This window comes from Tupaia chinensis, unplaced genomic scaffold (genome assembly GCF_000334495.1).
Source record: "Tupaia chinensis unplaced genomic scaffold, TupChi_1.0 Scaffold000037_19, whole genome shotgun sequence".
Classification (NCBI taxonomy): domain Eukaryota; kingdom Metazoa; phylum Chordata; class Mammalia; order Scandentia; family Tupaiidae; genus Tupaia; species Tupaia belangeri.
The window spans coordinates 7,090-19,912 of record NW_006159477.1 but is presented as its reverse complement, the minus strand read 5'-3'; the positions used below and the strand labels follow the sequence as shown (position 1 = coordinate 19,912).

Here is a 12,823-nt window from a genome sequence, read left to right as displayed (position 1 = left end):
AAAAATGGAGGATAAAGGATTGCAGTGTGGCCATCCCCACTGGGGGAGTGATTTCTTGCTTTCTGTCTCTTTGTCTTTCTGGCGAGCACACATACCATATAACAAACATCTCTCTAAAAAAATAAGCAAAATAAAATAGAATACCAGCTTTAAAAATGATTTGTTTGTTTATTTTAATAATTATTTCTAGTAAATTCTTTCTTATTGTTTTATTTCTGGTCTTTTAGAAAACACCAGACAAAAATCCATGTACGAAGCAAATTACTCTGTAGTGTCCGAATTTGTATTGCTTGGCTTTTCTACGTACAGACCAGTGCAGTATTTTCTCTTTGCCTTCTCCACAGTGTTTTATGTAACAATTGTTCTAGGGAATTTCTTCATTGTGTTTACAGTGACCTCTGATCCTCATTTGCATTCTCCCATGTACTTCCTTTTGGCCAATCTTTCATTAATTGATTTGTGCATTTCTACTTTAACAATTCCTAAGATGATTTATAGCCTATACTCGGGGTACAATACCATATCATTCTATGGCTGTGTCATACAGATATTTGTCCTTCATGTTCTGGGTGGATCCGAGATGGTGCTACTCATAACCATGGCCCTGGACCGATACGTGGCCATATGCAAGCCCCTTCACTACCTGACCATCATGAGTCCACGGATGTGCATTTTGCTTTTGTCTGGTGCTTGGATGATTGCCTTCATTCACTCCGTGGCCCAGTTAGCTTTTGTGGTTCATTTGCCCTTTTGTGGTCCTAATGAGATAGATAGCTTTTACTGTGATCTTCCTTGGTTTATCAAACTAGCCTGCACAGACACCTACAGACTGGAGTTTATGGTTACTGCCAACAGTGGATTTCTTTCCACCGGCACCTTCCTCTTATTGGTTGCCTCCTATATCTTCATCCTGGTTACTGTATGGAAGCGCTCTTCAGGTGGGCTGTCCAAGGCCCTTTCTACTCTTTCAGCTCACATCACTGTGGTGGTTTTGTTCTTTGGACCGTGCATCTTTGTTTATATGTGGCCATTTCCCACAGCATCAGCAGATAAGTTTCTTGCCATTTTGAACTTTCTTATTACGCCCATCCTGAATCCTGCCATTTATACATTGAGGAATAAAGACATGAAGCTGGCAATAAAGAGACTGAGTCATCAACTCCTGAGCTTTAGAAAGATTTCCTAAAGAACTCACAAGAGAACAAGTTCCTGAGTGCATTTCAAACCACTGTACTAACACAAATAATTCCCTCATCATAATTTGGGGATTATCTGACACATAATTGTTCTTGGTATAAGAGGAGAGCCAGAGGATGTTGCAGCATTCTGTGATGCTGGACGCACATGGAAAAGTCCTAGATTCACATTCTTAGGCCTCCCTGTGCACACTGGGTCCAAATGTGTATGAATGTGTATGTCTGTGATCACGGCTGGCTGAGGCTTGAGGATGGATTGTGGCATGAAGACCCTGTTGAGAGATGTCTCTCTCTTTCATGGGAGAAAGAAAGTTTAAATAAATAAGTAAATACAGGAGGTCAGAACTTCAGACAATATTATCCAGAATTAATAATAATTTTTAGGTTACATCTTTGATTTCTCATTTATGGATTAATTTTATGTACCTTAAGATTTTCTAGTCTACATCTTGCATCTATATGTGTTTGCAGCCTTTATTTTTGCTAGTGCATTGATGACTTTGCAATGTTTATGGAATCCTGATCACAATTCTCTGGTTGCAGAACCACTGATAGATGTTTGTATTTCCCTCTATTTATAGATTGGAAGACTTTCTTTTAAAGAGATAAATTAGTTCCCACTGGGACCAGCAGATGGCATAGCAGTTAAGTCGCTGGACTCTCACATAGTGAATCACAGTTTAAGTACTGGACTAGGTAGCTTAATTCTCATGCAAGTCATATGTGTGTGCGTGCCCCAAATCATCAGAGGACAATGGGGTTCAAGGAACTCCAGAAAGGCCATCCCCCCTAGGTGTGATTTCTTTCTTTCTGTCTTTTTGTCTCTCTGGTGAGCATATGCCTCCTATAGCAAAAATTAAAAAAAAAAAATTAGCTCCCACTGTATTTATTTCTTTGGATCAAAGTAGTCACATATTTGAAATTAAATAATTTTTTATACTCATTTCCTTATAACATACACGAGAAAGGTCTTTGAATTACTTATTGTAAAAAACATTATTCTTTAGGCTTAATATTTTTCTGAACTCACCCTTTCATAATATTTAAAATAAATGATTTATTATTAAGCTATACTGAATTATTACATTAAGTTTCTATTTAACAAATAATTTGAAAGCCCAATAAAGTCCTAGGAAGCTTTTACAGGAAGTTGATGAAAAAGCAGAGAAAATAGCCTTAGAATTTGCTGAAATTATGGCCTCAGATATCAGAACACCTGCAGTGAAATTAATTAACTTAGAAATAATGCACTGAAATTTCTGAAGGAACTATGATATATAAACTTCTCATTCTCTCTCTCTTTTTAAAGGTTTTACCATAGAGTGCATGCACTGGTTGGAGAGAGACAGACAGAGAGAAAGTGAGAAATCACCTCCCTCCCCCCATTGGATGGTCCTGCTGCAACTTATTCTTTTACAATCTTTTTTGGATTTTCTACATGCAGACACATGTGCCCAGCATGATTTCCAAACCACCATGTCCAGGACTCAACCTGCAGTTGGGCATGCGGAAGTCCAGAGCTTTAACCTCTATGCCACCTGCTGGCCCCAATTTTCCTTATATTCAAACTCAGTATATGAATAATTAAATTTATATCTTGTCTTAAAGTTAAAAAGTGCATGAGAGAGAAGGATTTAAAACCTGGAGGAGTAAAGGATAGAGTAGACGAGATAAATAAACAAAGTGGATGGGAAGGGTAATAAGGAAGAACCGGAACATGGTAGGAAGAGGGATAGGACGGAAAGCCTCAGAGATGGGATGTTTCATAGATTAGGCCTGTAGTTCCATATGCACTTCTGTTTGTCTGAATTCCAACTGACTTAAGCCCTCTCCAGTTTGTGTAGGACAGGGAAATTAATATATGTTGTTTATATCACAATTTTTGAAATTGTGGCTTAATGTCTATAAGACAGTCAATGAGTATCCTTTAAACATTAAATGGATGTTGATCTGATAATTCACCATCAGGGATGATTTTAAGGTAGATAGCGTGATGGCTTGATATGCATATATTTTATAAAATAATTACTAAAATTAAATTAAATTTCACATGCATCAGCTCACCATACTGTACATTAGATCCCCTTAACTTACTCATTGACACCTAAAAGTTTGTAGCTGATGCCTGTTGAGATTTGACATAAGAATGCACTAAATTTCCAAAGCATACTAACAAGAAACTGAACCTCTTCCAACGTAATGTTAAGAACGAACTAACACAAAGTTGTTGGTTCCTCTTAGTTAACATTAGAAGTTGAGAAACTTGTGATCTTCAGTGTTGCTCTACTTCAACTTTCAATGTTGGAAGCAGTTGTAAACCCTTATTCAGTGGACGTTTAGAAATGAAGGTTTCTTTTGTGAGATAAGCAGGTAGATTTTCATCCCAAATCTGTCCTTTTCCTTGGAATATCTGAAAGATCGTTGGCAGAATGACTCAACTCACGGATGTGAGTTTCATATCTAAAGATCTTTGTTGTTGTGTGTGTGTGTGTGTGTGTGTGTGCTGTTTAGTTTTGTGAATTCCTTAGATTACTTTGATATTAACTCCTTATTAGATAAATGTTGTGCAAATATTTTGTCCATTTCATAAATTGTCTTTCATTTTGTTGATTATTGTCTTTGCCAGGCAGAAGCTTTTTTTGGGAGGGTGGGCGAGGTTTTTTCTATAGGGCACGTGCATTCACCAGAAAGACAGAGAGAGACAGAGAGAAAGTGAGAAATTACCCTCAAGGGAGGATGGTCACACTGCAATCCCTTCTCCTCTATTATCCTCTTGGTATCGGGCATGCAATGCATGCACACAACCCCAGCATGAGTTTAAGCCAGCGAGTCCGGGACTCCAACCGCAGTCAACTACATGGAAGTCCAGTGACATAGCCATTAAGCCAACTGCTGGTCCCGCTGAGCAGAAGCTTTATAGTTTGATATAGTTCTGCTTATTTATTTATGCTTTTGCTGCTTGTGTTTTGGTGTTACATATTTGTAACAAAACAAAACAAAACCACAAAACAAAAAACAAAAAACAAGAAATTTGCTCAGACCAACATAAAAAATGTTTCTTCTTGTTTTATTCTAGGTTTCTGGATACAAAATCAATCTACAAAAATCAGTTGGATTTCTATAAATTGACAATGATCTCTCTAAAAAACAAATCTAGAAAAAAATCCTATTAAAAGTAGCATCAAAAAAGAATAAAATACTTGAGAATAAATTTAGCCAACAAAGTAAAAGTACACAGAAGACTATAAAACATGGAAGGATGAAAATTGAAGAAGACACAAAGAAGTAGAAAGATTTTTTTTTTTTTGAGAGATTTTTACTTAGAGGGTGTGTGTACTGGATGGAGACATGGAGAAAGACAGACAAAGAAAGCAAAAAGCCACCCCTCCAGGGGGCATGACCATGCCACAGTCCCCTCTCCATTCTCCTGTCAGTATTTTGGACATTCATGGACATGAGTTTGGTGCGAGTTTTAAGCCTCTGGGTCTGTCTATTTCCTTATGATTTATACAGAAAATAACTTTAAATTACTTATTTTAAAAAGCATTCTTCTTTTTTTTTTTGAGATTTTTTTTTTTTTTGAGAGGTTTTTGTTATAGGGCACGTGTACTCGCCAGAAAGACAGGGAGAGACAGAGATCTAAAGTGAGCAATCACCCCTCCTCGGGGAATGGCCACTCCAGAATCCCTTCTCCTCCATTCTCCTCTCTGGATCTTGGGCATGCACACACACACGCCTAGCATGAGTTTAAGCCACCAGGTGCGGGACTTGAATCACAGTCAACTACATGGGAGTCCAGTGATATAGCCATTACACCATCTTCTGGTCCCTAAAAAGCATACTTCTTTAGGCTTAAATATTTTTCTGAACTCACCATTCCTCTTCTGAGTATATGCTCATGTCCTTAATCCTGGAAATCTCAAATCTGATGACAGTGGGCTGTAAGAACAGCCCTCTCTTGACCAGGAAAATCTAGTGAGTTGTGAGTTACAGGTAAGGCATTCGTTTTGATGCTCTATGGAGTCCACAAATTCCAAAACGTAGCTGGAAAAAGAAGTCCTGGACATTTCTGAAAAATATACTGCACTTTGAACCATCTCAATTAGTGTGTGTGGCAAATGATATTAAAACATTGTGAAATTGTCTTAAGTATGATAGAGAAAAAAACACGGAGAACTAGCTAAGAAATGTATAGCATATAGATTATATATTAGCAGACACACATTGTATCTGACAATATTTTTTCCTCCATGGATAAGCAGTATCCATATTCTAACTAGAGTATGTAATAAATCATATTGCAATAAAACAAATAATTTTCTGCACTGATCACAGTCACTGAGAGTATGACGCATGTATTTACTTCAGAGAGTAACCTCTGAGGCAGAAAACATTCAAGATACCTTTATCATGTTCCTTTTGGACCTCGTAGTTTCTGAGTTAAGAGAATCACTTGATAAGAGATCTGATGAATATAATTAGAAGTTTGTAACGATGTAAGTTAAATATTGCTTAAATTTCATTTTTGTTTCACAATTTTTAAAAGGAAAAGGTTACTTTATTTCAGTACTAATCTCCCATTTCAAATTCTGGCAAAAGCCAGGTGGCTTTTGTGAATGGGAGCAAATGACCAGTACTGGAAGATGAATTAGTAGCTGGTGCCATATGTGGCTATAACAAGACACCAGCCCAGAACTGCTACTTTTGTGAGGATTGAATAGAGAGTTGAGAAACATTTTAAGGTCTGAAAAATTTTGGTGCTACTTGAACAATGTTGAAGGTTTAACATATTAAATTTTATCTATATCTATATCTATAATGGAAACCTATATTTTGTTTTATTTTCATTTACAAAGAATTATATAAATTCAATTTCACTGTCCAGAATTTCAATACTTCAGAATTTGAGATTTTTTGATAGTCTCTATTTCATTTTTCTAATTTTTTTTTACACCAGAATTAGCATTTGTACAGATTTGGTGGGTATTTTTCCAGTTTCTCTCCTATATAGTCAGATAATTATATGTGCATGTGTCAGTATGTATATTATGAGGAGTTCTCTTTGCTATTGATATACAGTATATGCAATTTATTAAAATTTATTAAAAATAAATTTATTCTTATATGTCTTTTATTCTGTGTAATTGCTACTTTTAGAGAAATTAGAAAAAGGTGTCAGTCTCTATATAAGTGTGCAAGTACATAAGTGAAATGAATTATGTTCTTTTTTTTAGATTTTATCTTATGTTTAATCACATTTATTTTTACAGTGTACAACAATGTTTTTTCCAGCATGAAAACCATACATATTAGTTAAGATTAAAAACATTGCTATATACATTATCATCAGCAAATGGGCTTTAATATTTTTGTCAATGAAACATACTTTTATTTTCATTTACAAAGAATTATATAAATTCAATTTCACTGTCCAGAATTTCAATACTTCAGAATTTGAGATTTTTTGATAGTCTCTATTTCATTTTTCTAATTTTTTTTTACACCAGAATTAGCATTTGTACAGATTTGGTGGGTATTTTTCCAGTTTCTTTCCTATATAGTCAGATAATTATATGTGCATGTGTCAGTATGTATATTATGAGGAGTTCTCTTTGCTATTGATATACAGTATGTGGAATGGTATCCAATTTATTAAAAATAAATTTATTCTTATATGTCTTTTATTCTGTGTAATTGCTACTTTTAGAGAAATTAGAAAAAGGTGTCAGTCTCTATATAAGTGTGCAAGTACATAAGTGAAATGAATTATGTTCTTTTTTTTAGATTTTATCTTATGTTTAATCACATTTATTTTTACAGTGTACAACAATGTTTTTTCCAGCATGAAAACCATACATATTAGTTAAGATTAAAAACATTGCTATATACATTATCATCAGCAAATGGGCTTTAATATTTTTGTCAATGAAACATACTTTTTTTATTCCCATTCTCTTCCCTCCCTATATTACCCCACCTACATATTACCTCTGTCCTTACTTTCTATAGTATCTTCTGTTGCCCTCCTTGCTTCTATACCTTTCAAACTTTCAGTTTATGCTGTATAGCACAGTCAGTGTAAATTGAGTGGGGACGCACAAAATCTGTCTTTCATAGTCTGGCTTGGTTCACTTAGCATTAAGTCTTTCATATTCTTCTGCTTCCTATGAAATGTCAGGGTCTCATTTGTTTTTTGTGTCCGAGTAGTATTCCATTGAATACATTTGTAACATTTTTTCAATACAATCATCTACTTTTAGACAACTGGATTGATTCCATGTTCCAAAATTGTAAAAAATGCTGCAATAAACATGGATCTTCAAGTGTTTTTTCTAACTGAGGATTTTCTATCCTTTAGGTTAGTTGTAGATTTCTTTTTCTTTTTTTGGGGGGAGAGGTTTTCGGTATAGGGCATGTGCACTCGCCAGAAAGAGAGAGACAGAAAGCAAGAAATCACCTCCCAGGAGGGATGGCTACGCTGCAATCCCGTTTCTTCCATTCTCCTCTTACACACACACACACACACACACATATATATATATATATATATGTAAGAGAGATTTTTACTATAGGGCACATATACATGCCATAGGGACAAGGAGACAGAAGGTGAGAAATCTCCACTGGGAAATGGCCAAGTTGAAATCCCTTCTCCTTTATTTTCCTCTTGGGATTTTGGGGACACACACACATGCACCTGGCGTGCGTTTCAAGCCATCAGGTCCAGCATTTGAACTATGATCAGCCCTGAGGGAGTCCAGTGATGTAACCATTATACCATCAGATGGTCACTGGGTTACATATTTTTAAAACAATATTTTATTATATGCAAGTTTATCTTAGAATAAAACAACGGGACTTTGTTTTTAGAGTAAATTGCCTCAGATTCTCCATATATGTGTGATAACTTATAGAATAACAATTATTTTTTAATAATTTTACAGGCATCAGTTTTCAATAAGGTTAAGATGTAGGAGTCATTTTTTTTTTTTTTTTACCAAGAAACCATTATCATCAATTATCCACCTATTTATATGTGTATGCATGCCTACATCCATCAAAACACCTGCCTTTCTGTCAAAACCACATTATTACTTTGGATCAGGATTTATGAGTAAGATTTAGTCCCTGCTCCCAAGAAGCTCATTGATCTAGCAAGGGAGACAGTGAGAGTAATCATTTGTAGGTTATATTTTAAAGGAGGCAATATAAGAAGTTTGCAAGAATGACGTGTGAGTAGCGAGGAGAAATATTTATCCAGATTAGAGAGGAAGACACAGAGAGAGAGAAAGCAAGAGAGATAGAGCGAGAGAGAAATCTTTGCTGAATTGAGTGGTGAGTTGAAATTTTTAGAGTGAGAAGTAATTAGCAAAGTGAAAAAGGTGGTTAGGGATCCATTTAATGCAAAATAAATAAATAAATAGCATGGGAAAACCTGAGAGAAATTTTTAGAGTGAGAAGTAATTAGCAAAGAAAAAAAGGTGGTTAGGGATCAATTTAATGCAAAATAAATAAATAAATAAATAGCATGGGAAAACCTAAGAAATCATGAAAGAACAGGGAGTGTTTGTGAAGTTCATCAAGTGTGTGAGGAAGAGAGGCCAGATAAGAGGCTGGGGACCCTGGGAATATCAGCTCCCAAGAAGTCGGTTGCCATGCTGAGATGTTCTGAGGCCAGAAGACACAGGGATTTCGAGTAGTAAGCAGGCAAGGGAAGACTTAGGAAATACTCATAGGTGTGCTCTTTTTACTGCTTCCCTTTTAGATTTTATGATACTCTTTCTTACTTGTTTCTATTCTTCTCTCCTGTTTCTTTCCTCTCCTGCTCTATCCTTGCTTCTTCTTTTGCCTTTGATTTCCTTCATTTCTACAGTAGTATCAATCAACTAATTAACAGGTATGCTTAAAAAAATTAACAATAGACTGCTGTCGAACGCAGTCATGAACTGAATAATGATGTTTGTTCGAGGAGATACTGCATGTATTCCCATGGCCCTTGAGTGTGTACCGTATAGCCCAGATGAGTAGTGGGATACACTGTTTAGGTGAGTGTAAATTTATTCCGTGATGTTTGCGCAGGGATGAAATCACACAATGACATATTTCTATGTGCCTGACTGATAGAGGTTTTAAAGTGGTGATGAATCTCTTACTGAAAACATTTTATGTTTAGTGACTGTGAATTTTAAAGAGAAAACAGTTGTTCTTACACCTATAAAACTTTATTTCAATTTTTAAATATCTACTTGAGTGGTGCTGGCATCACTACATTCTGAATCTATAGACTGCATCACAAGACTCTTTTGTGGTTTAAAAATAGGTTTATTAAGAGCCTACTAAGTACTTCATATTATACCAAAATAAATAATATATGTTATCTCAAAAAATAACAATTTATTTTAGTCAAAAGTAGCATGCTCTTGTGGGATATGCTTAGAATGAGTTTTCCAACTTAACGTTTGTCTAAATACTCCTACTTTCTTTTTGTTTGTTTCTTTTTTTACTATGTCAGTATATATTTAGAACTTCATGGAATTTATGTTGAGAGGAAAAGCTCTACATTTTTCAAGTTTTGTTGGTTTTATAAACATCATTGGTTGAATAATTCACCATTTCCTCACTGATCAGTTAAATTTTTTCAGTAGTGTCTTGATGAGTCAATTCAGCTCAATCTAGCCTTTTATAGGCTTTGTGATCATATGAAAATAGAAATATGAACAAGTTACTGATTAACATTCTCAATGATTTCTTACTGTTCTTAAGATAAAAACTGATACTCTTAGGGATACTAGATTCTATCATTTCTAATAAGTGTTAATAGCTACTCCCTGTTATACAGGTAAGTGACTTATAGACATTTGACTGCCTAGGAATATGGATTCTTCTTGAAGGCATTTCTCAGTATTGCTTTATTGCACTTATGTTTCTTTGTTTTCCTTTAATTTAACCTTATTCTGTACTAAATATCTAATATTCTCTCCCTCTTTAGGCCACGGAGATTGTAAGGCAAATTCCCGAGATGAAAGGATGGAAGACTCTTAGCTCATCAAGCATCCGAAAGTCACTGGGAACTGATATTAGCACAGTAGCAAGTCTAACGTTAGTTATGTCCCATTAACAATCAGAAGGCATCAGAAAGAAAAGATTTTAAAAACTATACAGGCATATCGGAATACATTACTTTTAATTTCTTTTTTTCTTCATTATTTTGATCAGGTAAGTGGACAAGATAAAATTGAAGTTAGTAGTCTGCTAATGTTTCAGAATTATAAGAATTTTCTCTGTTTCCAACTCAATAATCATTAACTGAGTACTTCCCAAGTTCTAACTTTTAGTAAAGAGAGATTAGAACTTTTGTTTCAGCCTCCATGCGGTGTTCTATAGTTGGAATGTAGCCTGATTTGTGGAGATATTTTTTGGGTTGTGTGTCTAGAACACAGAATATTTCAGGAAAAACTAGAAAGATTTGGACAGTTGATTATTAAGTGTATTGCTTTGGGTGGTGCCTTGAAGATTTCTGCTTTTTAAACTCATTAAATCTGGAGCTTTTTTTTTTTTTTTTTTTTCTACTTACTGTTGGGGTTAGATGAATCTGCTGGGTTTTTATATTTTTTTTAAGGGATTTTGCAGACTATTTTAATTTCTCATCCAGGCTTTGTATTTCCTTAGAAACTATAGAAGAGCTAAGTGTGACTCTAGAGAGATTTCAAGTTTTATGTTTGGTAAATGAGCAAGTATAGGAGTGGGAAAGCAGTGAAAGGGTAATATTCTATCAGCCTTTTAATAATTTAATGAATGCTCCTCTGGAAATAAAAATGAGTTATGGTAAGAGTATCACTTGATAGAAATACACTCTTCAGATGAATTAATTTTATTTTAGTGTCCTAGAAAACTTATATTTTAGACTAGGGAAAATCATTTGAAGTTCACAGAAAATTGGTTATTAGAGAAATAGCTATCCTTTCACAAGAGGATGAGTTTGTAAAAATGCATCAAACTTGTTAGGATGATCACAAAATTTTGTTGAACAAGATTATGTTTTAAAAAACAAATTCAACATGCAAATTGATTATAGAATTTTTAGGTTTATTTTTCTCCCTTGGACAGACATTGAAATGTTGATAAACATTTATTATCTTCAAACTTGTTACATTTCTTTCTACATTACCTATAATATCCAAATATATTGTTCACATTTTAGTCATAGAGAATGCATTCAAAGGAATCTTTTACAAAGATATCTAAAAATACATAAATACAGATGCAAATTCCTAAGTATATATTTCACAATTACTTCAAAGTTTTGAGAAAGGTTTTAAAAACAAACATCAAATTTATTTTCTAAGAGACAGTTTCAATTGGTCAGGTATCATCAATACTCATTAATTTGGGACCAGCAGTTAGCGTAATGGTTATGTCGTTGGACTCTCATGTAGTCGACCACGATTCAAGTCTTGGACCCGGTGGCTTAAACTCAGCTGGACGCTTGTGAGTGGGTGCCCAAGATCCTGAGAGGTGAGAGGAGAATGGAGGAGAAGAGATTGTGGAATGGCAATCTGTCCTGGGGGGGTGATTTCTCGCTTTCAGTCTCTATTTCTCTCTTTCTGGTGAGCGCATGTGCCCTGTAGGAAAAAAACTCTCAAAAAAAAAGAAAAAAAAGAAACCCAACAAAAAACTCATTAATTTAAATACATTAACATTAGTTTTTAAAATGTGGGAAGGAATGTGAGAAAAACCATGCTATTCATTTAAGTAAATTCTAACCTGTATTAAAAAGATAGAATAATAGGAAACAATTAGAGAAAGACAGAAGTTTGTTCATAAATTCTAACCTGTATTAAAAAGATAGAATAGTAGGAAACAATTACAGAAAGACAGAAGTTTGTTTTTACCTTCATAAACATTTTCATCATTTTTGAACTAACCAAGAATTTATAAAAAAATGTGATGAATGGTATAGAACAGTTGGTTATTATATTTTTCTCTTTGCCTTTTTACTATTCATTTTATAATGGGAGACAGCAAGTTTCACAAAGAGAAATAGTCAAAAATAGAATTTTTAAGAGAGCTATGCACTGAGGGCGCATATATTGATAGGACATGGGAAATCCACAGTTCAGGTTAGAGATTGTTTAAAAGATGAAGGAAAATAGTTTATTGATAATGACCGAGAGATGCTGGAAAGTGGTAGCTTCTGCCACTGCGGTAATTTCCAGCTCCTGCTTCATTTAGTGAGAATCTAGTCTCATTAGAAGCGAATGTATCTCTGAGCTGCAGCAAAGGATACGTGATGTGAGGTGTGGAAAACTACATGAAAAAATGGGATCCAACGATGAATGAAAAAATAGGGATTAAAATAATTGAAAAGTCATTGTGGAGTAACTGGAGGAATCTGAAACACAGTGAAGTATGCTGTCTAAGAAAAAAATTAGAAAATAAATATTTAGTTAAAAAAATACTTAACTAAAAAAGAGTAGAGCAGAGCTCAGTATGACAGTGGTGGGGGAGTCAGCACCCTTAGTCCGGCCCTCTGGCTGTGCTTCTCAACCTCTCAAGGACATGGATTGGACAGTGAACGCTGGGGGCGTCCTCTTCAGCAGAATAAATTTTAACAGACTTACACACTT

General features: G+C 34.8%; 1 protein-coding gene across 1 annotated transcript; it reads left to right on the top strand.

The window, feature by feature from the left end:
- The first annotated feature begins 247 nt into the window (after nt 1-247).
- Nucleotides 248-1,186, top strand: LOC102496164 (olfactory receptor 4F6). The gene has a single exon (XM_006140501.1). The coding sequence runs from the start codon at nt 248-250 to the stop codon at nt 1,184-1,186; it is 939 nt and encodes a 312-aa protein (XP_006140563.1).
- The last annotated feature ends 11,637 nt before the right edge of the window (nt 1,187-12,823 follow it).

What these genes read in the sequence shown, in the direction of transcription:
- LOC102496164 (XM_006140501.1), top strand. Translation starts at nt 248, where the DNA reads ATGTACGAAGCAAATTACTCTGTAGTGTCCGAATTTGTATTGCTTGGC.